Genomic DNA, 25432 nt, shown 5'->3' with positions numbered 1-25432 from the left:
ACCAAAGAATTAATAGTCTGATTATCCAGTGACCCACCATTGTCTCAGCTTTGTGAAAGACGAACACAGGACAAGACCCCACTCACAGAAATGAACTATTTGTAACAAGTTACCATTTCACTATTTCAAAGTAGTTATATAATATAAGTCGGTTTATTGCAAGTCATAAGGCTAAGCCTTATACAGTATCTATCTATGCCCGCTTACAAGCCAATGGATTATAAATTCTTTTTACAGAAAATACCTATAATTATCATGGACATATTTTAATTTGTAACACAATATTGCAAGGTATCTATGGTGATCAGATCCAAATATATTTTATCATTACAAACTCTCCCATTATCAGAAAAAGATGATTTTCAATATGAATAAGGTTGTTAAAAACATACGTGTGTTATAGGTCAGCTATAGTCAATAAGTGGTTAAAGTATACACATTTTTTTTTTATCTTCTTTGCTCTGTATGTGTATAACTAATGTTTTAATTGTTCTATATGAACTGCTACCTCCTTATAGTTAAAATTTCCCATTTAATTGTTGCTACGACAAATTAGATGCCAGACTCTTAATGACATATTATGTTTGTAGGTAAAATCACATAGTTGAATCTTTTATAGTAGGAGAATACTTTATCCTATAACAGAGTAATTACCAGAAAATATACAGTATTTCCCAGATAAACTCAGAATAGAAATTTCTGGTCTTAGGGTGTCATGTGGTGGCCAAGGGAGAAAAGTAAACACGTGGTTGATGATTATCCTGTCCACCAATGAGAAGGAAGATTACACCCTTTGCGTGGGATTTTAATTGTATTATTCATAACTGAATATATGACAAGTCAATGTATACGGGGGGTGGAGCATCAGACCATCATGGGAAATCAGACACACACATCATCTGAATGAGACTCATACTCACCAGCAGGACACATAATTTGAATCACTTCATCTGGACAAGACCATCACACATCATCAGACTTCACCATCAAAGGGGAGACATGGCCATCATCTGACACTTTATTGACGCTAGGACACACAGTTCCAGCCTAACTAGACACCATTTTGGGAAGATCAACTCCACCCATTATTCGAAAGCCATTTTAGGAGATACTGGCCAAAATAGCCATATTATTGATTTTTCTATGTGCAAATATTTCATGCTAGTTGATTTGCTACCCCATTAGGTCTCCTAACACACCACAATTTAGTCACTTTAAGTTGCATTACTGGCATAACTCTAGACAAACTTCACCTGGTAAGTCTGCAGCATACTAACTGGTCAAACGCAGATCATTATCTGCTAAATTATATAAATACAAGTTAGGAGATCTATAATTGGGGAAATTAAATATTTAGTTTAATCCAACAGATATATCAAGGCTTTAGCAATTCATTGTAAATTATAGTATCTATGTCAACCTATTACTCAAACTGTTAGTGGTGTTTGTATGTGACTTAATGTAATAAATATTAATTTATTTTCCATAGCCTCAGTCTATACTTACATCAATCTTGTTGGGTTATTTAAAGAATTCTGCTTGGCAAAATTAACTCAAAATAATTAAATAAGTCAGGTAAATTATTTTTATAAATTATTTTTTTATAGGAGGCACTGTGATTCAATCTATTTAGCTGACTAAATCAATTGTTCAGGCATTCCCTGAGAAAATACATACATAAGAATGTTTTTACACAGTATATATCAAAGGTTTATAATTCTGTTCAACCAGTCCTATAATCTAGGTGAATTCTACTGGACAGCACAACAAGGCTATGTCGACTTTTATCCTTCTGCAGGGTTGTATGTGCAGTGAGGCAAACAAGACATTTGCCCCCCAGAAGAAGGGACACACAAGAGTCAGGCTCTGCCTACACCCTCCTTCTCATGCAGTGCCTCACCTTGTCCCCATCCTCAGGCTGCTGGAGGGTGTAGGCAGAGCCCAACTCTCGTTCCCAAGGATGTCTAGAACTGTGAAGGTCAGTCTCTCTCTCTCTCTCTCTCTCTCTCTCTCTCTCAGGCATTGTCGGGCTGGGCAGCACAAAAACTAAATACACCACTTTCCCTCTGTTTTCCTATCCTGTAAGAATGAACTTTACAAAGCAATAGGACCCTGGTTGGCTCACTGATGACCCTACCTCTCCACAGTCTAAGGGCCAGAATTGACTGGCTTTTGAGGTCATATAGCTTAATATTCACAGCAGTTGGAGCTACTTCTGACATAATTAAGAATCCACTAGGTGCATTTGACCCCCAGCTAACCTTGTTTTGACCTGCTTTAAGATGGTTTGTATTCCTATTGACTTGTATAGGGAGAGAGGCAGTTCTGATGAGAACAGACACAATCGCTAAGCACTACTGTACAGTGGAATGTAGAAGACTGATGCCAAGAGAGATTCATATACAAATACTAGCTTTATGCAAAATTATATTTATTCATTTTCTAATGAAGTCATGACTGGATTAAACCGTTTTTTAACATCTGCCTGGATTTTGGCCTTAGAGCTGAACTCCAGGTATGATCTTTATAACATACTTACATTGGTTCAGCTTGGCACAAAATATGTATACAGATAGCATACCTGATGGGCCACTGGAGAAACTATCACTGTAGTAGTTGGCCCTGCTACAGTGCTAGCCACTGTCTTCTGGGTCCTGTAATTGTATCATTAAATACAAGGTTTTCTGTGATGGGGGAGATAGAGAAGATGGGTGGTGTTGTCACAATCTCCACCTCATCCGATCAGAGAATTCCCTGTATTCAATTAAAAAAAATACATGGTGTTCTATGAATGGTGAGCTTTTCTCTCACTTCCTGCTTTGTTTTACAGGACAGGAAGTGAAAAGAACTCTCCCCAATTTAACACAGATGGGAAAAACTAACAGGAGTCTTAACTATTCCCTACGCTATCCAGAATGAAAAAGCAAGTGAGTGCTCCTTCTGTGGTCAGTGTGCAGAGTGGATGCCACTCACACAGAACCCGGAAGATCATGGCTATCAATGTACTCACATCAACTACTACAGTGACTGTCAGCTTCCCCAGCAGCCCATCAGGTATGGGATGTAGGGCCTTGTTCACGAAGCAGAATGTATTGCTTTAAGATATGCGGTAAAATCTTTTGGCGTTTTTCAAATTTTTTTTGCAATTCACTAAAAACACTACTAAAATACTGAACTAGCTGTTTTTAAAGTGATGCAGTATTTTAGTGGTGAAAACTAGCGATATTTTAATGCTGGCAGCCTCCGGAATCCTTAACTACAAGTGAATAAATTGTTGCTAAGGAGCCAGCACCTGTTGCGTCATTAACAACTATGACTCATCTGCTGTTAGTGGGATTTCCAAGAGCTGGCATAAAAAATTGTATGAAAAAAAACAGCGTGGGGTTCCCCCCAAAATTTTGAGGGGGACTCCATGTAATAATGTAGAAAAAAAAACTTCCAAAATCCATACCAGACCTTTATCCAAGCATGCAGTCCAGCAGGCCAGGAAAGGGGGGACGGGCTGGACTTTTGTCTTTTTTTCAGCCAGACTAACTATGTAACTATGTAACATATCAGGGCACATGCCCACAACTTGAGGGGTGTTCTGGGGGGACTCCCCCCCAAAGAACCGTGTCCCCATGTTGATTCCCACAACCCTGACCAGGTGGGTGACCAAGCCCACTTGTGATGTAATTGACCTCATTCACATGGGGGGGGTGGGATCTGGGGGCCCCCTTGTTAAATGATGTTTCCAGATTTCAATAAGTAACCCCACAACCACTGTGCCACGGTTATGGGGAAGAGGTCCTTGTCCTCATCAACATGTAAACAACTATGACCCCTCTGCTGTCAGCTGGATTCCCTGCTGTCATCAGAATCTAAAAAAAAGACGAGCTGGTATTAAAAAAGTAAAAAAAAAAGCATGGAGGTCCCCATAACAAAATTTGGCCTTTTTGTGTGGCCTGGTATGGTTCGCTCTTCCCCCCACTTTCCTGGCTTGCCAGACTGCATGCTTGGATAAGGGATGGGTATGAGTTTTGGAGGTATCCTGTTTTTTTTTAAATTTGTTGTGGGGACCCCCACACTTTTTTTTTCTCCTTTTTATACCAGCTCAACTTTTGTTTAGATTCTGATGACAGCAGGGAATCCAGCTGACAGCAGTGGGGTCATAGTTGTTAAGAGTGTGGCGGCTGCAGGCTCCGTAACAACCGGCTATTCACTGGTTGTTAAGGATGCTGGCGGCTGCCAGTTCATAACAACCAGCTCTTTCCTGGTTGTTAAGGGCTTCAGAGATGTCATCTCCTTGACAACCAGCTGAACTAAAATACATTATTTATTGCATGCCTGAGATACTTCTAAGTTAACACATATGTATTTCCTTTAGTGAATTGACTTTGCCATTTTATGTTGCATTTACCAAATGTTTTTGAGGTAAATAATGCATTAAGGGATCGTTTACATTTTAATTTTTAAAATTTTCAGCATTGCATACAATATTTGGAAAAAAATGTGTCAAATCACCTAAATACCGCATGCAATCTGCTTTAGTGAATGTAACCCATTCATATTTACTGTATGTTAAACAAGCTGTACCAATGTGAACATGCAATAAGTGGAATTCATCTTTACACCAATCACATTTATGGATGAATGTTGGGCTTGTATCACTACTACAGCTGTGAATGTTTTTTTAATCAATTACTTACCTGCATTACCGGGAACACTGAGAACTGTGCCAATAGAAATGAGGATTGGATATGTAAGGACAACCCCAACATTCACTAGTATGTTGAAAGCTGAAAAAAAATAAGACTGTTTATATTTTGTATACATTAAAAGTATTTTAGTACTCTCCAAATAAAAGGAAATTTCTTTGACTGATCAATGTGGCAAGAATGCCTTCCACCCTTTTTGCTTATACGTATCTTTCACCCTGCTGTCCTGCCGGAGACCTGAGACTAATTCCTTTTATAAACCCAGTGCTGGTGTTGGTGCTTTCACAGAGTTCTCCTTCAGCTGCAACATTTACAGCAATAAAACGTTTACTAGGGATTCAGATAGCCCAAATCACCAACTGCAAATACACCTTACAAATAATCTTAATGAAAATAAAAATAGTAGCCAATTATAAACACTGGTCCATCTACTATAAATTGTATGCAAAGCCAAAAGGGTATTTAGCAATGAATAAAATAGGGTATGGGTAAACTTCTATCAGATTTATTTTTTTATAATCTCTCATTGAGAAGATTTCATTTCACTTCTTGTCATGAAGACACAAGAAATGAGAGGAAATCTCAACAAACTGAGGGACATTCCTATGAAAGCCTTTGTCTTCCTATACACAAACTTTAAGTTTGTCAAAACCTCTGCCTTTACATACACTTTAAATTTTTACCAGCGGACTGATTATGATTTGAAAGAAATTAGAGTTGGGTTAAAACCATTATCTCTCTTCTAGTAATACTTTACAAAGTTTCTGACTATTTTCCACTCTATCCAAAACTTTAAAAAGTTTAAATACACTCTATTGACTTTCTCCTCCCCCCCCCCGTGACATGGTCAGACCTGGCGATTGGCCATTCAGGTGCTGAGTACTGCATTCTGAGAGGAACAAGAGAATGTCACATGATCCCCCATATGTGGAGGTGCCAGGTATGTCAATAACTCCAACAGAGAAACGTAGAGGCCAGAAGGCCCAATTCCAGTGGGTGGTTTGTTGTTTAGATAGGATCCTTTTTAAATCTGTAAATGTGTAAGCATGCATTTACCTGTAGCCTAAATATTGACAGCTAGCATTTTCTACTCAAAGCTTTCAGGCATCATGTAACTCACCTTCAGAATAGCAAATAAAAGGAACACCACAAATGTGACAATCAATACAACCACGGGACATAATGAAAACATAATATTTTAAGATGAAGATTTCAGTGAAAAGAGCAGTAACCCCAAAAAAGCAATAAGAAACAATTATTTATTGAATTTGGCTGGTAGAATTATTCACCTTACCAACTGCCCAGTGGTCATACCCCTCTCTGCCACTCACTCCGCTGGCTTCTGCTCAGCCAACAAATAAAATTCAAAATTTTAACAACACCATACATAGCCATCCACAGCTCTGCCCCCCAGCTCAATCACCAACCTTATTTCAAAGCATCACCAAAAGAGCTCATACTGGTCCTCCCAAGACCTCGTGCTCCCTAGTTTCCTCATCACCTGCTCCTATACTCACCTCCAGGACTTTTTCAGATCCTATCCCATCATCTGGAACCCTCTAAATCCCACAATCCCACAATCTGTCCAGCTGTCTCCTACTCTTGCCTTTAGGCAATCCCTGAAAATTCATCACATTAGAGAAGACTATTCTTCCCCTACTTAAAAACTGTTCTCTTACTTTTGTCCATCAGTTCATTCCTCAAAGTTAAAGGACAACTATATCCAATAACAAAATGTAATATATTGCAGTTTACAGTTCTTAGATTTTGTTGCTGCATTCAGTTTATTTTTTTTCAAGCTAAGAAGATTTTTTACAAACATAGTTGATTTGGCCAGAAATTCAGTGTTCTTTTCACTTCCTGTTAGCTGTAAGGAAGAATATCTTCCTTTCTAGCTATTTTCTGTAATCTACCAATTTCCTGCCCCCATGCAATGTGCAATGTAGAGTTATGGACTTGTTTGTTGTCCATATCAAGAGAGCAGCCAAGGGTCACAGCCATGGCTTCCTCCATCCAATACAGCCACCACACTAAAGACTAGTAACCCACATGGAAGAAAAATATATCTGAAATATATTTTAAAAATATTCTTCCCAAATATATTGTCATAATGCTACAATTTTCAAATAAGTTCAATAAATATTTACAATATATTTTAAAAAATATATATTTTTAAAAATATAGATTTTTAAATATATTCTTCAGATTTTTTTTAACATATAAAAAAGTCATTTTAACATATATTTGTACATGCATTCCAAAAATGTAGATTTGTATTTTTAAAAGACGTACAGCATATTTGAAATGTATTTTCGAAAATAGTTTTCATATATTTTGTAATAAAACACATTTCAACATGCAGAATATATATATATATATATATATATATATATATAATTTGAAATATATTAAATATGGCCAAAATTGTAGCATTTCAAATATATGGCAATATCTTTGGGAATTATATTTTAAAAATATATTTCAAATATATTTTTCTTCCACATGGAAAGCTGCTCTATATTGCATTTTTGGTTTTAGATACACTTTAACACCTTTTGTATCTCTTGTTCCTCCCTTTAGATTGTAAGCTCTCCAAAGCTCTGTCCTCCTAACCTTCCTGTATTAAATTGTATTGTAACTGTACTGTCTCCCCTACTTTGTAAAGTGTTGTGCAAACTGCTGGTGCTTTACAAATCCAGTATTATAATAATTCTATAAAAATACTAAATGTTGAAATCTGATTAGCTGCTCTGCATTACAAATGGCATCACTGTTGTCTGCTCAGTGGATCTTATTTATTCACAGATTGATGAGAGGAAAGAAAAGCAGATGCCCAAGATAAACAAACTGAATCTTCATTTGTCAGATGGAGCCTGATTGGTCACCCTGCAGCTGTTAAATTTTTCTTCAGGTTTCTTTGTAAATCAGCCCAAAGTAATTTGAATGGCTGCTATTGTATGAGAATCACCAATTACATTCAGATTTGTATTTCTTTTTTATGTTATTTTTATGGGGTCAAGTTAAATGGTGATCCTACGGTACTACAAATTGTGAATTAGACCCTGTCCCTAGACCTTCATTTTTATTTTAGGCCTTGAAAACATACGTCGTTACAGGATTTCTTTTTATATAAATCATTTTGTAGCTTTTCAGTACCAATCATGATAAGATTTACAGTAATTTGACACTTCCGGCAGTGTCGGATTTCTGTGTGTGCCTGTCACAGCTGGTGTCACTCAACTCTTTTGCCTCTTATAACGCACCATCCATGGGTCAGTTTTTTATTTAGCCAACAGGCTCAATAAAAAATTGGAACCAAATCCCTCATTCACACAATCAAGGTAGATGGGTGAATACTCCCCGCTACACTATTGTATTCTGACAACAGGACTCCTCCACTGTCATAATTCACAGATCAGTGCTGCAGCCGCTGATCAAGCGACTTTTCTCCAACAGGTCCATTTAACAGAAACCAGTCAACCATGCATAGATCTAAATTCCTGCTGAAGTGGATGAATTTTGATCCATCTATGGCCACTTTCACTCCCCCTGTTTCTGGTGCACATTCGGTTATTTGTGTTGGAATTCCCACATGGTTAACAGGTATTTCTTAACCCTTTGTTTTCTAGAAATGGCAACATATTTGCAGTTGCTTTCAGATATCCTTGAGCAAAGCCGATCCTGCCAGCAGAGTGTAGTTACAGGAAAACTGCAGATTCCTTGCATTGCTGCTGCCATCTTTCCTCCCATCTTACGGGGTCAAACAGCAGGGCCATAGATAAGGGGGTACCACTGGTCCTCCTGTACGGGGTCCAAGCCATCAGGGGGGCCCAGGCAGCTGGGTGAATCGGATGTGGGCAGGGAGGGTGATCGGCACAGTGGGGAGGGACAATTACTGGAACTGATCCCCTGTATGGCTCTCTCTGCAGCACCTCCTGCTACACCATACATTTCCCTATGCTGCTTAAGCCCCCCCCCCCCCGTGTGCCCCTCCACGCCTGCAGTCTGGCTTCTCTGCTCTCCATCCCACCAGCAGCTGCAAGCACACAATAGGATCCTTAAGATGAAGAGTGGGGCGATAAGTAAAATATGTAAATATGTCACATTCACCAGCCCCTTCCTTTCCTGAATGAACGCAATGAGTGATTGGTACTGATCACTCACTGTGTCCATTCATAATTGAAGCATAGTAAACTGTGTTTATTTGGGGGCCCTTTCACGTTGGCTGTATGTGGACCCATGGCTTCTAACAGCAGCCCTGTCAACTGGTGCCTAATACAGTATGATACAGAATGCATATGCAGCTTTGCTTTGGCTCTGTTGAGGTTGCTTCCAAGGGCTCCATAATATTCCAATATAAGATATGTTGCTGGATCATAGTTGAAATAGTTTGGCACAACTCTTCCGCGCACTAAAGGTTGAAAGAAAGATTTGGATAGAGATACACTTTAAAGTGACACTAAACATATCCTTAGTCTCCAAAATAACCATACACATCCACAATTTAATGGCCCTATGGTATATTTTTCATTAAAGAAGAATCCCGGGCAAATAATTTTTTCTCCCATGCAGTGGGGCTGTGCCCTCACTGCCTGGGTTACCTGCTCGTTTTTGTCTAGGGGAATTCAGAGCGGATATATACTTACCTAATCTGGCAATCCTCTGAGCGCAAGGCTGGTTCCTAACACTTCTGCCCCCCTGCACGATAGTGGTCTTGTGAATAGACTGTTCTGACGTCATCATGTCCATAGACCAGCTCTGGAAATGAGGATGAGTGCTGGATGTGGGGGAGCACAGTTTTCTGGAGTATCAAAGGATAGAGTAACTACTGTATAGCCTTTCGGTGCTAGAAAAATGAGAGGTGCATTTTTTTTTCATAGAGTTCTGCTTTAAACAATTTCTTACTGTGTTTTTCTGCCCCCTCACTTCTGTTTTTTTGGAACAAACAACGCATAATAGTCACAGTAATATGCATTGCACTATGTATACTACAGATCCCATAGTCCCTAGTCCAGGAGCGAGCAAGGGAGGGGTGGCTATACTCCTACATATAGTGGGCCCCTGGAAAACAAACATGGCCACCCTCTAACAGAAAGTCAGATCACAGCAGCAGGAAAAAAAAAAGAATTAGGAGATTCTGAGGAGGCTGACTGCAATGGAAGGTACTTTTTGTATTAAGAATAAATATCTGAATATAATTTTTTTTTTTTAAACCAAAGTCTAGTGTCACTTTAAATAACACTATACACATTTTTCTATACATTTTCTATTTTTTTAGTTTCCAGAAAGGCAACTGAAGTGACATTACTGCATGCAGGTTTAATAGAAAGTGTCTATATGATGGCTACCCTTTGAATTCTGACCTGCTTTATCTCTCAAGTGCTGAGCTGTGCTCATCTTTTTTAGTTGGTTGTGGTTGAATAGACACACACAATGAGAAAATGTCCTTGGGAACTCTGTATAGATGATTGAAAATATGACTCAGTAGAATGCACTAAAGTTACTTTTATCCTTTTTTTTTCCCTCCTGTGACTTTCATTGCTGTACTTGTGTCTTTATTTTCACAGGGTACTGTATCTAAAGGTGAACATAGACATGAAAGGATTAGGTTTAACTAAACAGATAAGGGGGGAAGGAGTTTGGGGGGGGGGGGTGCAGACAGAAACCTCCTAGAAGGAGCTAACATCAGGAGATTTACTAGTATCATAGAAAGCTTTCAAACCTGTCTAATCAATCTTTCTCATGAAAACAGTTGAGTCACAGGTGTCTAACCTGCAGCTAACCTACAGTACAAACCAGCCTAATGGCTGTCAAATTAGTGGACAGCGGTGTATTAGACTATAAAGATGACTTTATTTCTGTAGCACCTTCCTAGTTTAGCTAGAGGGAGCTAGATCCTAATGGTTCAACATGAGCTGAATAGCAGCTCAAGTGTAATAGCCAGAGGGGTCAAATTGTGGTCAGGGCTAAGAGGCTCTGCAGGCCAGCCCCTCTGGAATTTCCCCCTACTCTGGGGCTTCTAGAGGAAGGCCTTGGAGGTAGGGGTTGATCTGAGGAGTGCCTAGCTGTACTTTTGAGGGGTCCTGACCAATCCCCAACAAGAGGTTGGCAAGAGACTGGACACCCTTAAAAAGTGTTGGCACCTGCTCAGTGTGGAGTGTGGTAGAGTCTGCTGGAAGAGTGAGAGAGGAAGATGTGAGGCTGAAAGCAGGAGGCTGCCAGGAGATCTAATGGGATGGGGTCTGCCTGCGAGCCTGGAGGTGGAAAGGCGGAAACCTTGGATCTCACTGGCCCCCTGAGAGAGGACCACCTGTATGGCAGGGAAGGAGCAGCCCAGCTGATAGACCTGGTAGCAGCAGCCAACTCTCAAGCGGCACAGGAGAGGGTCTGAGTGAGTGCACCTGCACCCCCTGGGTGGATAGGGCAAGGAGCACCATATTAGCACGCTACTGGTGACTGTTCACCTATTTAAAGGTATCCCCTGCTCAGGAAAAAAACTTCTTGATTGCTGGGTGAAGAGGAGAATTTCATCTAGGGTTTGGGGTGGTATGCTAGCTAGCTCTCCAACAGAGACTGTGCTACAAAAGAGACTCTTTATTGCAAGTCAGCTCATCATTTTTCTTGCATTGCATTTTTTTCAGCCTGGAAAGGTTTGACCAGATTCCAGTTATGTAACTTTAGTCCATTTTGCATTGTAATTTTATGCCAAAAAATCTTTGTGGCTACATGGGTGCAACACCTTTTTATATTTCAGAGTAACTTAGACCACATGCAAAGTAAAAGCAAGGAAACTTGTTAAGTGACTGTATATGTAGTCAATAACCAAGGTGTTATCCATGAAAAGGTGTCAGGGCCTGGACTTGAACCTGGGACTTCTACTGTGTCAGGCAGTAACTCTTCTCACTGAGCTACCTAGGATGCTGGACAACACTCTGCCTCTTCTATTGGATAATCCTGCCTTGTGCCTTGTTTGCTCTTGAACCTTGAACTCCTTGCTCCTCCCATGAACTTCCTATATAAGCCATGTCCTTGGACTTCCTCCTTTCCAGATTATTGTGCCTTTCCAGCCAATATCCTGCTACTGTTCCTGCTGCTGTCTACTCCTCCGCTACTGATCTTTGGCTTGTTCCTGACCATGATTTCGTCTCATCCTAACGTACTACGATTGATCTGCTACCATTTGTGACCGACCCTTGGCTTGTGACCGACTCTGCTTTCGTCTGATCCCTAACCTGTTGATCCGCTATTGGTTCCCAGTCTGCTCATTCCCTGGTGGGGTGATCCTGAGATCTGCGACCTGGTATTAACACGCAGCCCAATCCATCTCCACCATTAGGAGCTCTGGTGAATACCGGATAATACTTAGACCCCGCACCTCAGGTGAGCCTGCGTCATTCCCAGGGGGATCCGCTGGTGTACCTATCCTGCTGGTTCCAGGTAAGCCTTTTACTGCTATAGCAACTGGTCTCTGAACCTGACCTTACACCGTGACAAAAGGACTAAGTATTGGGCATCTTTGCTCAAAATGGATCAACTGGAGAAGTGATGGTAAGGTGAATATAAGCTGATGCAGGGACTGGCAATAAAGTGAACTTTCTAGGAAGCAAATTGTGCATATCCAACAAGCAAACATGGTTACCACTGTGCACATACTGTATAGAATTACAATCTATAGATACAAACTAGTGTATAAAGACATCGACACATACTGTTAAGGGGTAAGCTTATTCAATTTAAAGCAAACTTATTCTTTGTTCATGCAGAGGAAAGCAACAAGATTGTTTTGATTCCCCTATTCTCAGCAACACACCCTAACCTTTCCATTGCTTCCAGAGCTTACTATTCAGCTGCCAGGAGCAAGTACCTGTCCAGGTATGATGGAGCATGTGACTCACTCCTTGTGACTGTGCTAGGCCAAGCACCACTGTTGTCATATGCAAGGAGTCCATAGCCCTTTTTAAGCTATGACTGGAGCACCTCTTATCTTAAACAAGGTGGCTTTTAAATTCGCGAATTGGGAAGCCACACTGATGTTCTTGAAGATAAGATGGATGCCGCAGCTACTGTGATGAAAAATCATGAACAGGACCTTTCAGATCTGAGAAAAGAGCTTGACGTGGCTCTCTTGCATCTGGAAGATTTTGAGAATAGGTCCCATAGGGGTAATCTTTGCCTGCGTGGCCTGCCTGAAGCCATTGTTGACCTCACGTCCACTGCTACCGCTATTTTTCAAGAGTTAGATCCGGTGATACCGATAGACCGTCTGGAGTTTGATCGCATTCATCGGGCCCTAGGTCTGAGGGTTCTCCCAGGGACATCATAATTAAATTCACCTATTACCGTACGAAAGAATCGCTCCTTCGCTCTGCGCGAGACAAGCAGGATCTTCGCTTTCAAGGTCAACCATACCAGCTGTTCACGGATCTGGCACCATCCACCATACAGAAACGTCGACAGATGAAACCCTTCACGTCAGTCCTCTTGAACTGTGGCATCAAGTACCAATGGGGCTTTCCACTTAAGCTTACGTTCACGTACCAAGGTCGGAGCCATGTTGTCCACAATCCGGAGGAGGCCAAGTCGACCCTGGAGGCGCTACACCTTCTGCCCTCGCGGGATACCTCCAACAGCCCGGTGCGGCCCTCCGGTTCACATCCCAGCTGGGGCATATATGGGAGAAAGTTGGCAGCCGTAAATGCTCTCTCCCTATTACCCATCCGTTGTCCGGATCCTCCGACTCCGATCCAGGTTGAGTACAGTTGGATGGGTAAGCTTTTTCACTTTTCAGATGGCTTGATCCACTGTCGTGACTCTCAGAATTTCTGTTGGGGCGGAGACCTTGACTGGCCCTTGTTGGGCGAACTTTTTGTATGTTTTGTATGTTGCTTGTTTTTAGTTTTACAGTTTGAAATGTTCTTCTATGCAATACTGGTCTGTACTGGTGGTGATCCTCGGCCCCCGCCGGCTCCTCACAGTCCAACTTTGAGTTGAACATTTTTTTTGGGGGGGTAGGCGATATGCTTGTCAGCTTTGTGTCCTATCCCCTTGTTTTTTTTTGTTTTTCTTTGTTTCCGCTAATTTTACTGTTATACTAGGATTTTGTTTATGTGGATCCCCGGCTCCTGCCGACTCCTTGGATTTTTTTTTTTTTTGAGGGGAGGGGGGTTATTGTGCCTTTATATATATATATATCTCCATATATATATATGCCTTATATGGTTGGTGCCGGCTTCCTTTCTAATGGGGCCGTGACCCGGGAATGCCTCATTTCTATTATGCTGGTATGTCTGTGTACCTGTTTACAGTCTTTTTATATATTATGGTGTCATATTATGCATTTCTTAAGGTAATGTACTTGATATTGTCTTTTTGCCTGTTATGTCCCCCCCCCCCTTTTTTTTTTTCCTTCCCTTCCCCTTTTTTCCCTCCTTTTCCTTCCCCTTTGCTAGGTCGCATGCATAAACCTGTTCAACTCCAGAAGAGGGGCGGTGGCCTTACCTCAGACCCTGTGAAGATTACACATAGATTTGTGGATGTTTTGTCCTCTCTTTATCAAAAACCAAACACCTTTGTCGCTGAACATGCTAATAGTTTTTTCGCTGAGCTGCACCTACCCTCTTTATCCGTTGCCCTGAATGCGGATATCTCTGAATCTGAACTCTAACAAGCCATCAAATCTTTGAAGGCCTCCAAGGCTCCAGGTCCAGATGGGTTTTCTGGGCTCTACTATAAAATATTTGCCACCGTTCTGGTTCCTCACATGACGGCCTTTTTCAATTCTTTGAAGCAAGGTTCCCGACTTTCTTTGGAGTCTCTTCAGGCGCATATTACTATGATCCCTAAGAAGTATGAAGATGCCTTTGAACCGCAAGCTTTCAGACCAATCTAACTAAATGTGGACTTGAAGATTCTTGGAAAGGTTCTGAGCACCCGAATTAATAAGTATCTACTCTCACTTATTCATCGAGATCAGGTTGGCTTCGTTCCGGGGCGACAAGCTGCTGATAACATCCGTAAAGTAATCCGTCTCATTCATAACTTACATCGCTGCAGAATACCGGGGTTTCTTTTATCCCTGGACATTTATAAAGCGTTCGATTCGTTTTCTTGGGATTATTTGACATATACGCTGTCTAGATGGGGGTTTGGTGACGCATTTCTGGCTTGGATCTCAGCTTTATATTCGTCTCCCTCGGCCTCTGTTAAATATGCAGGTTTTTTCTCATCTTTCCTTATTTTCAGGGGGACGAGACAGGGATGCCCATTATCACCTGCTCTTTTTGTTCTCGCTCTTGAACCTCTAGTTGCAGCCATGCAAAATCACCTGGATATTTCTGGCGTCCCCTATGCTGGCACTCAATACAAGGCCAACTTTTGTGCGGATGATGCTCTTTTGGTTTTAACCAATCCTCTTATCACTCTCCCCAATCTCCAGGTTATATTGGACCATTTTTCGACTATATCTGGCCTTCGCATCAATTTGTCTAAAACCACGGCATTGAATATTATGCTCCCTGCTGACCTGGTTGAACGGTTGCAGACACAATTTCCCTACCGTTGGGCATCCCATTCCCTGGCTTATCTTGGCATTACACTTACTTCCTCCTACTCTGCCTTATTTTTGGCTAATTATTACCCCTTATTGCGCTCTGTTACTTTCATACATCATTCTTCGCAGTTTCCTTCTTTATCATGGATTGGCTGCCTACATGCTGTCATGATGACTATCTTGCCGAAGACCCTGTACTTATTCCGCACTCTCCCTATTCAGGTCCCTGCGTCTTTTCTTTGTGTACTGCAAAGCCGGATTCTCCATTTTATTTGGGCTCATAAACGTTCCAGAGTGCTTAGAGCCACTCTGTATACTCATAGATTACAGGGAGGTTTGGGAGTTCCACATATTTCTAGATACTACTTGGCGGCTCAGATTTCCCAGTTGTCTATGCTTCATACCACGACAGATATCCCGTTATGGGTACTCTTGGAATTACCCAACTGTGCTCCGCTTTCCTTAACTACATTGTTTTGGCTCCCATCTAAGTTGCGCCCTCCGGATTTAAGGCTTCACAGTTTACGAACCTGGGATTCTGTTAAATATTCTGGTAACTTGATATCATCGTTTTTACCTCTTTTGCTGATTACGAATAATCCTTTATTTCCACCAGGCCTAGAACATCCCCCTTCTTTCTCTTGGTGGCCCTCCCATTGCTTTGTTATTGTACATGATTTTCTGAGTGCTCGCATGTCTCCATCATGGGAGTCTCTTCAAGAATCAAGGGGGGTCCCGCCACGGGAATATTATCGGTATTTGAAATTGCGCCACTGGGTCCTATCCCTCCTTAGTACTTCTACATATCCTTACCGCAAAATGCCCTTTGAACATGTCTGTCAGCATTCCCCTGGGTCCCCTGGTCTAATTTCTGTAATTTATGCCTCTCTTAACAGTAGGTCCTCCTCACCACCCCTGTCTTATGTCTCTCAATGGGAGCGAGATCTGGATTTGTGGCAGAGGATTGGAGTAGGGCCTGGGGGATGGTGGCAAAATGTTCATTCAATACAGTAACTCTTGAGGCAGACTACAAAGTTCTCCTGTGGTGGTACTGGGTCCTGGCTCGGACTACTCACTTTAATCCGACTGGAGGAGATAGGTGTTTCCAGAACTGTGGTCTACTTGGGGACATCTTGCACATTTGGTGGTCATGCCCGCGATTGATAGGCTTCTGGTCTAGGGTTTTTGGTTTGCTGCAAACGCTATTTCATATTACAGTCCGTAGGGATGCAAGGGTGGCCCTCCTGCATTGCCAAATTTTGGGTCTGTCTAGGTCTCAGCAGAAATTGGCATCCTACCTATTTATTTCGGCCAAAAGTGCTAAAGCTCAAGCTTGGAGAATCCCTTCAGTTGTCTTCCAGGGGGTGAAGACCCGGGTGAATGCTATGTTGATGAATGAACAGATGTCTAGCGTTCTTCATGATTCTCATCCGAGATTTCTTAAGGTTTGTGAACCTTGGATACGTTATTCCTTGCCATCCCTGCCTCCTACTAGTTATGGCCTCTTATAGTCGTTGCCTGTGCTAGCCCTGGATCCGTGATTCTTCTAGTTTTCCTTTCCTCCGTGTTTTCTTTCTGATTCTTTTTTTTTCCTTGTTTTTCTTTTCTCTCTATGTTTTTATATTTTCTTTTTACTTCCTTCTAACCTGTTTTTTTTTCTTTCTGATTATTTTTCCGGTAATATGATGGATTGCTGCTGCTTTTATTTGGTTCGGCTTTTTGCCGTCCCTGCTTGATGTCATTGGACATTCCGTTATTTGGCTAATACAAGTCAGCAGGATGTATCTGTTTATGTGTTATTGTTCTGCTCTGCCCCATACCTTGAGCTTGTTGTATTCTTAAAACAAAACTTTCTTAATAAAAATATTGAAACAGAAACAAGGTGGCTTTTTCTCTTTATTGCTGAACAGATATCAGAGACGCAAAAGAATTATCTATAGTGCTGGGGAAGGGAACACGTGAAGCTGTTGTCTTACCCTGCACAAGTGAAGCACTGTTTTGCATTAAAACTACCCTGTTACGAATCTGGAATTCCAAAAAAGTTGCAACTTGTATATGAAAATATAAATACTTACCTCTCCTGCTGTCTAAGCTGCTCATTTGAAGAGGAATAATCTCCTGAAGGGTGCTGGGAAACTAACAGTTTCAGGAGTATTTAAGTTCTTGTGTCCCCTGCTATGATCGGTGGTTTCTCCTGCTGAACTCCATGTCACACAGTAGTGACATGGAGGTCGACAGGAGAGCCCAGTGAGCACAGCAGGGGAAACAGAAGACTGACACTCCCAGAACTGTTGGATTTCAAGAAGAATTTGGAGGATGATTCCTCATCATTGGAGTGATATTCTGCCGCATTGGCAGTTACATATTATTTAAGAGTTACATATTACACTCTTCTTTTCAGTTACCAGGGTCACATCGTTCATATGATATTTGTCTACCCTTTGCTTACATGTATATAGCCTTTTAACATATTTAGGTCTAGAAAAGGGTTCATAAAGAGATAATATGTAGCAGTAAGGATTTCTACTCACCTAACCAGAGACCAGCGACACCACATAGATAGCCCCATGGCAGAGCTGAGAATGATGGCCAGTGTTCTACTTTGGTAAAATAAAGAATGATTGGTGTGCATGAGATGAAGATTAAATTGAAGAAGCCTACAGTAGAGAAAAAATGTGCCGCTTCACCAAAGTTTGCCGTTCCCAAAAACATCTTAAATAAGACCTGAAACAATAAACATAGGTCTGTTTTGGATGAACTTAGCATGTTGCTTTTTAGGTACAGTATATTCAGTAAAAATTGTAAATGGTGAAACTGCAAGAGGAAAGAAAAATGGTAGCCAACTGGTTAAATCTCAGTCTATTAGCCAATCAATTATTACTATTTATTTATAGAGAACCACTGACATTTAAGGTGCTATAAGTCTCACAACATAAATGCATAAGAAATTAAAACAATAAATGATATGTAGTTTATGACCTAATAAGCTAGAAAATGTAAGGTTTAGTGATACCTTTTGTTGTGTGAGCATTTTACACCATGTCTGAAGAAAAGACCCAACATGTTGCAGAAACACTGCAAATGTAAACCAAAAAGGGCTAAACCAATAAGTGATATAAAATAACTTTACCAAAATGTACTATGTGTGACTTCTACGATAGCAAAGGAGGAAGACAAAACAGATGGATTCAGCCTGAGGGTTCCAGTATAATAGCATTTAGCAAAGAACTGATAAGTGCCAATAAGGCTTTTTATAGGTTAAAGTCCAATTCCAGGTAAAACTTTTTGCATAAAGCATGGAAGGGCCTCCAGAAGTGATTTGAAATCTCTATAATGCAGATCCAAACAAAAACATTTTTTAGTACGTTGGAGAATGGTTCTGACAATGTTTTTATTGCTTTATATGCCTTCCTGTGTAGGTCACAGAGATAGGAAAAAAGGAAAAATATTCCCAAATGGGTCACAGACAGAAATAATGACTTCATGGAGATTTCAATGCTTCCCCACATTATGAAAAAAAAAAGAAGCCAGATTTGGACTTTGAGGCGAAAACATGCTTTGCCAATTTAGGGTATATCAACAGGTATCCTCTAATCCACGCCTTCCTAGCAGTGTGTTATATTTTCTTTGTTGTTTAATGGCTCCATTCATTGACAAAAGCTGAAAGAAATACCCATCACTTTTGGGTATGGAAGGACATATGACAGTGTAGGGCCAATTAGCATTGTCTCACATGGAGTCCATAGCTCTGTGTAAGATATGACTCTGGTGACCTGTAGCTTACAAGGGACTTCCCATTTGTTCTTAATAGCTGAATGGATCAGTGGTGATGAACAGATTATTTGAAACCGCTGATTTATTTAAAGGCTATGTTATTTAAACATTTAAGGGTTATACCTTTAAAAATGGCCGGGATTCTTTCGTGAATACACAAAATATAACTGGTTACTATTTATAGGTAAAGTTGATCCAGGGAATATCCGATTGCCTCTTGGGGGATCAGGAAGGAATTTTTTCCCCTGCAGGAGCAAATTGGGTCATGCTTTGCTGGGTTTTTTGCCTTCCTCTGGATCAACTGTGGGTGTAGGAATATAACCTTTTTTTATGGTTGAATTGGATGGACTTTTGTCTTTTTTCAGCCAGACTAACTATGTAACTATGTTAGATATTTAGAGAGAGAGAAAAATATGTAAGGTATCATTGTAGACCTCTATCTGAAAATGCTAGCAGACAGGTTGCTATACTGATCTTCACTGAACAGGAATAAGTATGACAATCAGGAAAGTTAGAGGTCCTCAAATGCATAGTTTTTAAAGTGGGTTTCTCAGTGCATTGGAGCAAAAGAGTCAGCCAAGAAACCAGCATTTTTAAAAGGAGAGATCAGCAATTGCAACCTTCGCTGTTTTATCAGTCCTAGAAATGCTGGGTTCTATGGCAATACAGTGCACGCACTGGGGCTATCTAAGAGCCACACTCTGTTGCTGGCAACACTTTGCCAGTGGCAGATTCACTGAGAGTCAGCTTCTGTTATCCATAGTGAAAGTTAAATTTCCACTGCTTGAAACAATGCTAAAACGTAGTCATTGGAGAAGGAGCAGTAACTCATCACTGGCTTCATGCCAAGAATTTGCAACTCCATAGGACAATGTCGGTTGAATTTTAGCAGTTGTGATTCTGGCAGACATTTTGTTTGATTCAGTAGTCTGTATTGGGGACATGTAAGTCTGGGCTAGCCATGAGCTGGAGGCTTTGAGAATAGGGTTGGGCTAGATGTTCGAGTCGAACATCGGTTGTTTGTGTGTTCAGCGAACACATGAATGGTAAGGGTTTTGGTGGGCTGTTCGCCCGCCATGCCTCACAATGCACTGTGCCCTGACACTGCATTGTGATTGGTAAAGTGCAATGCTTTGCCCAATCTCAGCACATGAAGACGTCACAAGCTGTTGCAGCTGTCAGATGGCAGGAGCCAGCGTTGCTGTCAGATGGCAGGAGCCAGTGTCGAGAGTGGAGTGTTTTTTTTTTTTTTCATTTTTTGATAAAAAAAGAAAGAGGTAAGATACCACTTAGTGAATTGTCCCTGTTCGAAGTTCGCAGTCGAACTTTCATTAGGTTTGAATGTTCGACCACGAACCAAACGGGGGTGTTCGGACCATCATTATTTGAGAACACTGGATAGGAGAGGTGCATGGTTGGAGGGGATGTGAAAGTTAAAGTTACAAAGTTAACCTATTGTGGGTCAAATATTTAAGATACTTGCATAAATTACAGTAATAAATCTATGTATATGAACATCAACAGAGTTTTACTTTCTTTTTGTTTCTTTCTTACTTTGTAAAGTGCAGATGCTGATGCAGATCCAACAGCCAAAGCCACTCCAATAATTGAGTCACCATGGAAACCATCTGCATACGCCATCATGACAATTCCTGTTATCGCCATTATTGTAGCAACTATCTGTGTCAAATAAAAAGAAGGAAACACTTTGAAATTTTTTACTGACATTCGTGATATGGAATCTGACATCAATAAAACAAGAAAACTAATTTGATATAAGAAAGGATGATTTCAAAGCTACAGCATTGCTGAGTTATCTTTGGTAAAATGCCAATGGTGATTCAAAAATTTTCAGTTGACCCATGATGATTAGATTATTAAAGAGGAATTATAGAAAGCAATATTTGTACATACAGTAGTAATTTATTTGAAATAAATTTCCTGTAAAAGCAAAGGACATTTTATGGTGGAACAAGAAGACAAGAAGGAAATTCTGTCCTTGTGTGTGGCCATGCCTCTTTTTCAGGCCATGCCTCTGCTTCTGTCCTCTTCATCCTAGACCTATAGCAGATATGTCTGGACCAGGAAAAAACTCCATTCCCATGATGCAATGCAAGCTTTGAATGGATCAGCATAGAAGCAAATATTTTCTGTTTCAATCTTTTTATTGGATTTTAACAAGAGAAATACAAACATCTAAGTCTATAAAATTCAAAACACTAACAATAACGTATAAAGCCATTTATAACTCTGCCCCAAATTACATCACCGAACTCGTCTCTAAATATCACCCAAACTGTACTCTCCGCTCCTTGCAAGACCTCCTACTCTCTAGCTCCCTTGTCTCCTCCTCCCATGCTCGTCTCCAGGACTTCTCCAGAGCTTCCCCCATCCTCTGGAACTCTCTACCCCAATTTATCGCCTACTCTGCTCACTTTTAGGTGATCTATGAAAACCTCTCTCTTCAGGGAAGCCTATCCTGCCCTCAGCTAATACTGGAATCTTCTACTCTTCCAACCAGTCCATCCCCCACAGTTACTACCTTTTGTATCACTAGCCCCTCCCTCCTAGATTGTAAGCTCCAAGGAGCAGGGCCCTCAAATCCCTCTTGTATTGAACTGTATTGTTACTGTATTGTCTCCCGTTATATTTTAAAGCGCTGAGCAAACAGTTGGCGCTATATAAATCCTGTATAATAATAATAATAAAGTCAGGCATATGGATCGCCCAAGCAGGGGCTGACTGATGGATAACCAGTACAAACTAAACAATACAATTCATTCAAATATATCAAGAATCAAAAATAGAAGAATTCTGGAACGTTGGGATGGTACTAAGGGATGGAATATGGAGGGAAGCCAGGTTCCAAAATTATTTTGCAGGCCCTGAAGGGGAGGCTTTGCACCTGAAGCCAACGCCAAAAGTTGGGAAAGAAGGTAAAGAAGGAAGTATAAGAGATGGAGAGGGAGAGGGAGAGGAAGAAGGAAGTTAAGAGGGTAACTCAGATGTGGAGGCCCCAAAGGGGGCAGTTAGACAAGGCCTAGGCATGATGGGTAAAGTGGTGGGAACTCGTATGGGATCCAAGGTTCCCAAACCTTATGAAATTTAGCGTTGGAGTCAGTCAAGATACTAGCCATTTGTTTGTGGTGCATTATACTAGTCAGTCTTGTCTTAACCCTCTGAAAAGCCACCCGCTGGGTCTTCCAGGCTTCTGCTATGGTCTGTTTAGCTGAAAAAAAAAAAAGGTACGTGGCCAATTTCTGTTGTGAAGCATTGAGTAGGGTAGTGTAAAAGGGCCAATTTGCATCCTTGCTGGCCAGCAGATGAAAAAGGGTCTGGAGTAGACCAAAAACTCTAGACCAAATCCCTACTAGCCTGGGGCAGGACCACCAGATATGTAGAACGTCCCCCTGCTTTCCACAGTTACGGAAGCATCTGTCACTACTTCTGGGGTAGGCATGGGCAATTTGGGTAGGGACCCAGTACCATCTGAATACAACCTTATATGCCACCTCAAGCGTGTTTGTATTGAAGGAGCATTTGGCCACTATTTGCCACGCCTTATGCCAATCTTCTAAGTCTAAAGGGGACTTATGGTCCCGTTCCCATTGGGACATGTAAGAGAGGGGTGTTGAGGATGGGCATTTGACGCAGGACACAAATCCAATGTTCTAGCTGCAAATAGCAGAATTACTCACTAGCTGGGTCATCGTGCATTTCCCTGATAGCCTCCCAGGATGGGAAGGAACGGGAGGAAAGATAATTCTGAACCTGCAAAAATCCCTGGGAAAGCCACCAAGAGAACGTCGGAGGTTTCTCCAGGCCCGGGGGGGAAGAGAGGATTGTGGGTGATTGGAAGTAACAGTAAGAAGGGGGACATTAGGTTGCCTGAAGAGCAGACTGAGTCCCAAACCTACAGGCTATGTAACATCGAGGGGCTCAAAGATGAGGGGCGTAATTTATGAGGGAGCCAAAGCAAGGCACGCAGAGAGGTTGGGTCACAATTGGGAAGTTCAAGCAAAACTCAAAAAGAGACATCTGAGACCGCATGAGGCATGGCTAGAGAGGAAATCTGAAATTCTACATAATACCTTGAAATATTAGGGACTCCCAGGTCCCCTTGTAGTTTATGGACGTAAAGAGTCGATCTCGGAACTCTAGCATGTTTTTGGATCCAAATGTATCAGAGAATCCGGGTTTGTAATGTGCAGAGAAAAAAGGGAGGGCACGCTCACTGGTAATGTGTGGAAATAGTAAAGAATCTTGGGTAAAATTGTAATTTTCACCATGGAGATCCTCCCTATCCAAGAAAGAGATGGGTATTGCCAGGAATGCATAATTGAAGTCAAGGTTCATAATAGGGGGTAATAGATAGAGAGAACAGAGAAGAATCGGAGGAAGTCCATTTAATGCCCAAATAGTCAATCAAATGAGACGCCCAATGATAGGGAAAATGCTCCTGGAGGAGTAACACAACATTGGCAAAAACAATATTTTCAAGGATGACGGCCATTGCAAGGAAACAGGCAACAATTATGCACAGATATGTGATCAGCTGCTCATTTTGAAATCATATCCTCCTTTTTTTATTACAAACTCTTAAGTAAACTCAGCTGCTATTAATCTAAATAAACACTAGGACAATACGTTAAGTAATCACAATGCAGATTGCTTTATTATCTCCCAAAAAATATATAATTATAAGTGTTTTTATACTTATTGTGTTTTCTTTGTATGCCAGGAGAAGCCGGTGCCATATTGGGTCCCCTATTACGCATCTAGGCTGCTAATACTTTTGCCGTCTCTCTATGATAATGGCCCATAATATTGCGCATGCACAGTATGAATTGGTTAAGCCTCATTTTCATTATCACTTACTTTGGAGTGTTTCAGGAACGCGGCCAAGGATCAACACTCTCGTAATATTGCACTACAATGCTGCGAGTGCTGATGACAATGGAATGGAAGGAGGTCATCTTAGTTAACGGCTCACAGATCATGCCATGAATGACGGACTAATTGCACATATGCCAATAACGTCACTAAAGATGAAATTGGGCTATATCTACTAACAAACTGCAGTGAGGAAGGTGTAAAGGACAAGGGCCAGTAAGTTAAAGCACACTACTTGTAATGAGAGAATTTATATATTTTGAGTTTACTATCACTTTAATGTCATCCTATCCATGAACAGAGTTATTTGGAGAATGGGAACATTATTTCATGTGTCGTCGTTTTGTTTGTGTGTATTGTGTAATAAAATATAGTTTACTAACTTCCTTATAGTATACCAATCTAGAAGGGAACAAGCAGGAGATTTTGAAGCCTTCCCATCTCCACCTACTACACATATTCCAGTCTTTCAACCACTCCCTCTTTTCCTGGTTCTTAGTTGGTATTTGTTTTTGTTGACCATGCACAGCTGTATCTAGCAGACAAATCTACGACTTACAAGACTATGTTAACGACATTGCAGCCTACAGTATGGCCTCTTTACACCAAAGTCATCTTCTTCACAGGCAGTGTACCTTCTATAACTTTAGAACATGAAACAAGCCATGTGAGGAAGTCAGAAATTAGGAAATGCGGCGGGTTGTGGTTACGTGGCAACTGGAAGTGACGTTAGGATTGGAACTGGAAGTGATGTTCTGATTTAGTCCGAGTGTTCCAGAAGTGGTGAGGATTCACTGCTTAGAGTCTACCTGACGCCATTTTAATTGATGAGGTTTGTTTATATTTTAATGTGAGTGGCTTTTTTATAAATAAAAGGATGTGAGTTGATGAACTATACATTGGAGGTGTTTCTCTTTCTTCCACAAGTTTATTGTCATTGATTTGCCAGAGAGAGGAGTAGTGAGCTTTTTTGAGTGTCAAAGGCGGAGCTGAGATTCCATCGTAAGCGCATTATGTCAATCATGAGAGTGGGTGGCATTTTAATCTGGTGAGTGATGTCCTGAAGGGAGAGGGACCACACAGACACTTGGTGGAATGTCTCTTCTATGAGAAGGAAGTAAATTACATTTTTCTTCTATTTGCACTTCTTTATGGACACTTTCCTTAAGTAACTTTTTGTGATTTATGATTTTCATTTGTGCTACTGTGAAATATTTTTGGTGTATATAATTAATTTGCGCTAATTTTTTCACTATTTGTTTGGTATCTTTTTATGTTGAAAAGTAGCAGCAGTGATTATATGTATTTGGCTGACTATTATTTTTTCCAGAGCACAATGTTTGTTTAATTAATACTATATTACTGTCTATTACATATTACTTACTGTACATACAGTATGTTGAAAACATAAAAAAACATTGGAAGAGTGTCGTTATGCGTTATTACTTGATTAATCCAAGAATCCAAGTGAAGAAAACTGATCACAGCAGGTAGGAGTGTGTGCACAGATTGAAGCAGA

At 40.9% G+C, this 25432-nt stretch overlaps 1 protein-coding gene and 1 long non-coding RNA gene across 7 annotated transcripts in view; one reads left to right on the top strand and one right to left on the bottom strand.

Annotated features, from left to right (window-relative positions):
- Nucleotides 1–25432, bottom strand: part of SLC35F4 (solute carrier family 35 member F4) — a 374072-nt gene that overhangs the window by 1579 nt on the left and 347061 nt on the right. For all 5 annotated transcript variants that reach the window (XM_089661131.1, XM_089661134.1, XM_089661132.1 and 2 more), the window contains 3 exons: nucleotides 20575–20700; nucleotides 17778–17970; nucleotides 4689–4778 (listed from right to left, as the gene is read on the bottom strand). In XM_089661131.1, the coding sequence (XP_089517257.1) occupies nucleotides 4689–4778; nucleotides 17778–17970; nucleotides 20575–20700 (409 nt within the window). The remainder of the gene's footprint in view (nucleotides 1–4688; nucleotides 4779–17777; nucleotides 17971–20574; nucleotides 20701–25432) is intronic.
- LOC149437096 (uncharacterized) overlaps nucleotides 1–25432 on the top strand; it is a 145669-nt gene that overhangs the window by 25130 nt on the left and 95107 nt on the right. The window lies entirely within an intron of this gene.

This window comes from Staurois parvus, unplaced genomic scaffold (genome assembly GCF_062004578.1).
Source record: "Staurois parvus isolate SC_StPar_1 unplaced genomic scaffold, SC_StPar_1.0 ptg001316l, whole genome shotgun sequence".
NCBI classification, from domain to species: Eukaryota; Metazoa; Chordata; class Amphibia; order Anura; family Ranidae; genus Staurois; species Staurois parvus.
Note: the sequence above shows the minus strand (reverse complement) of the source record. Positions and strands in the feature narration are given on the sequence as shown.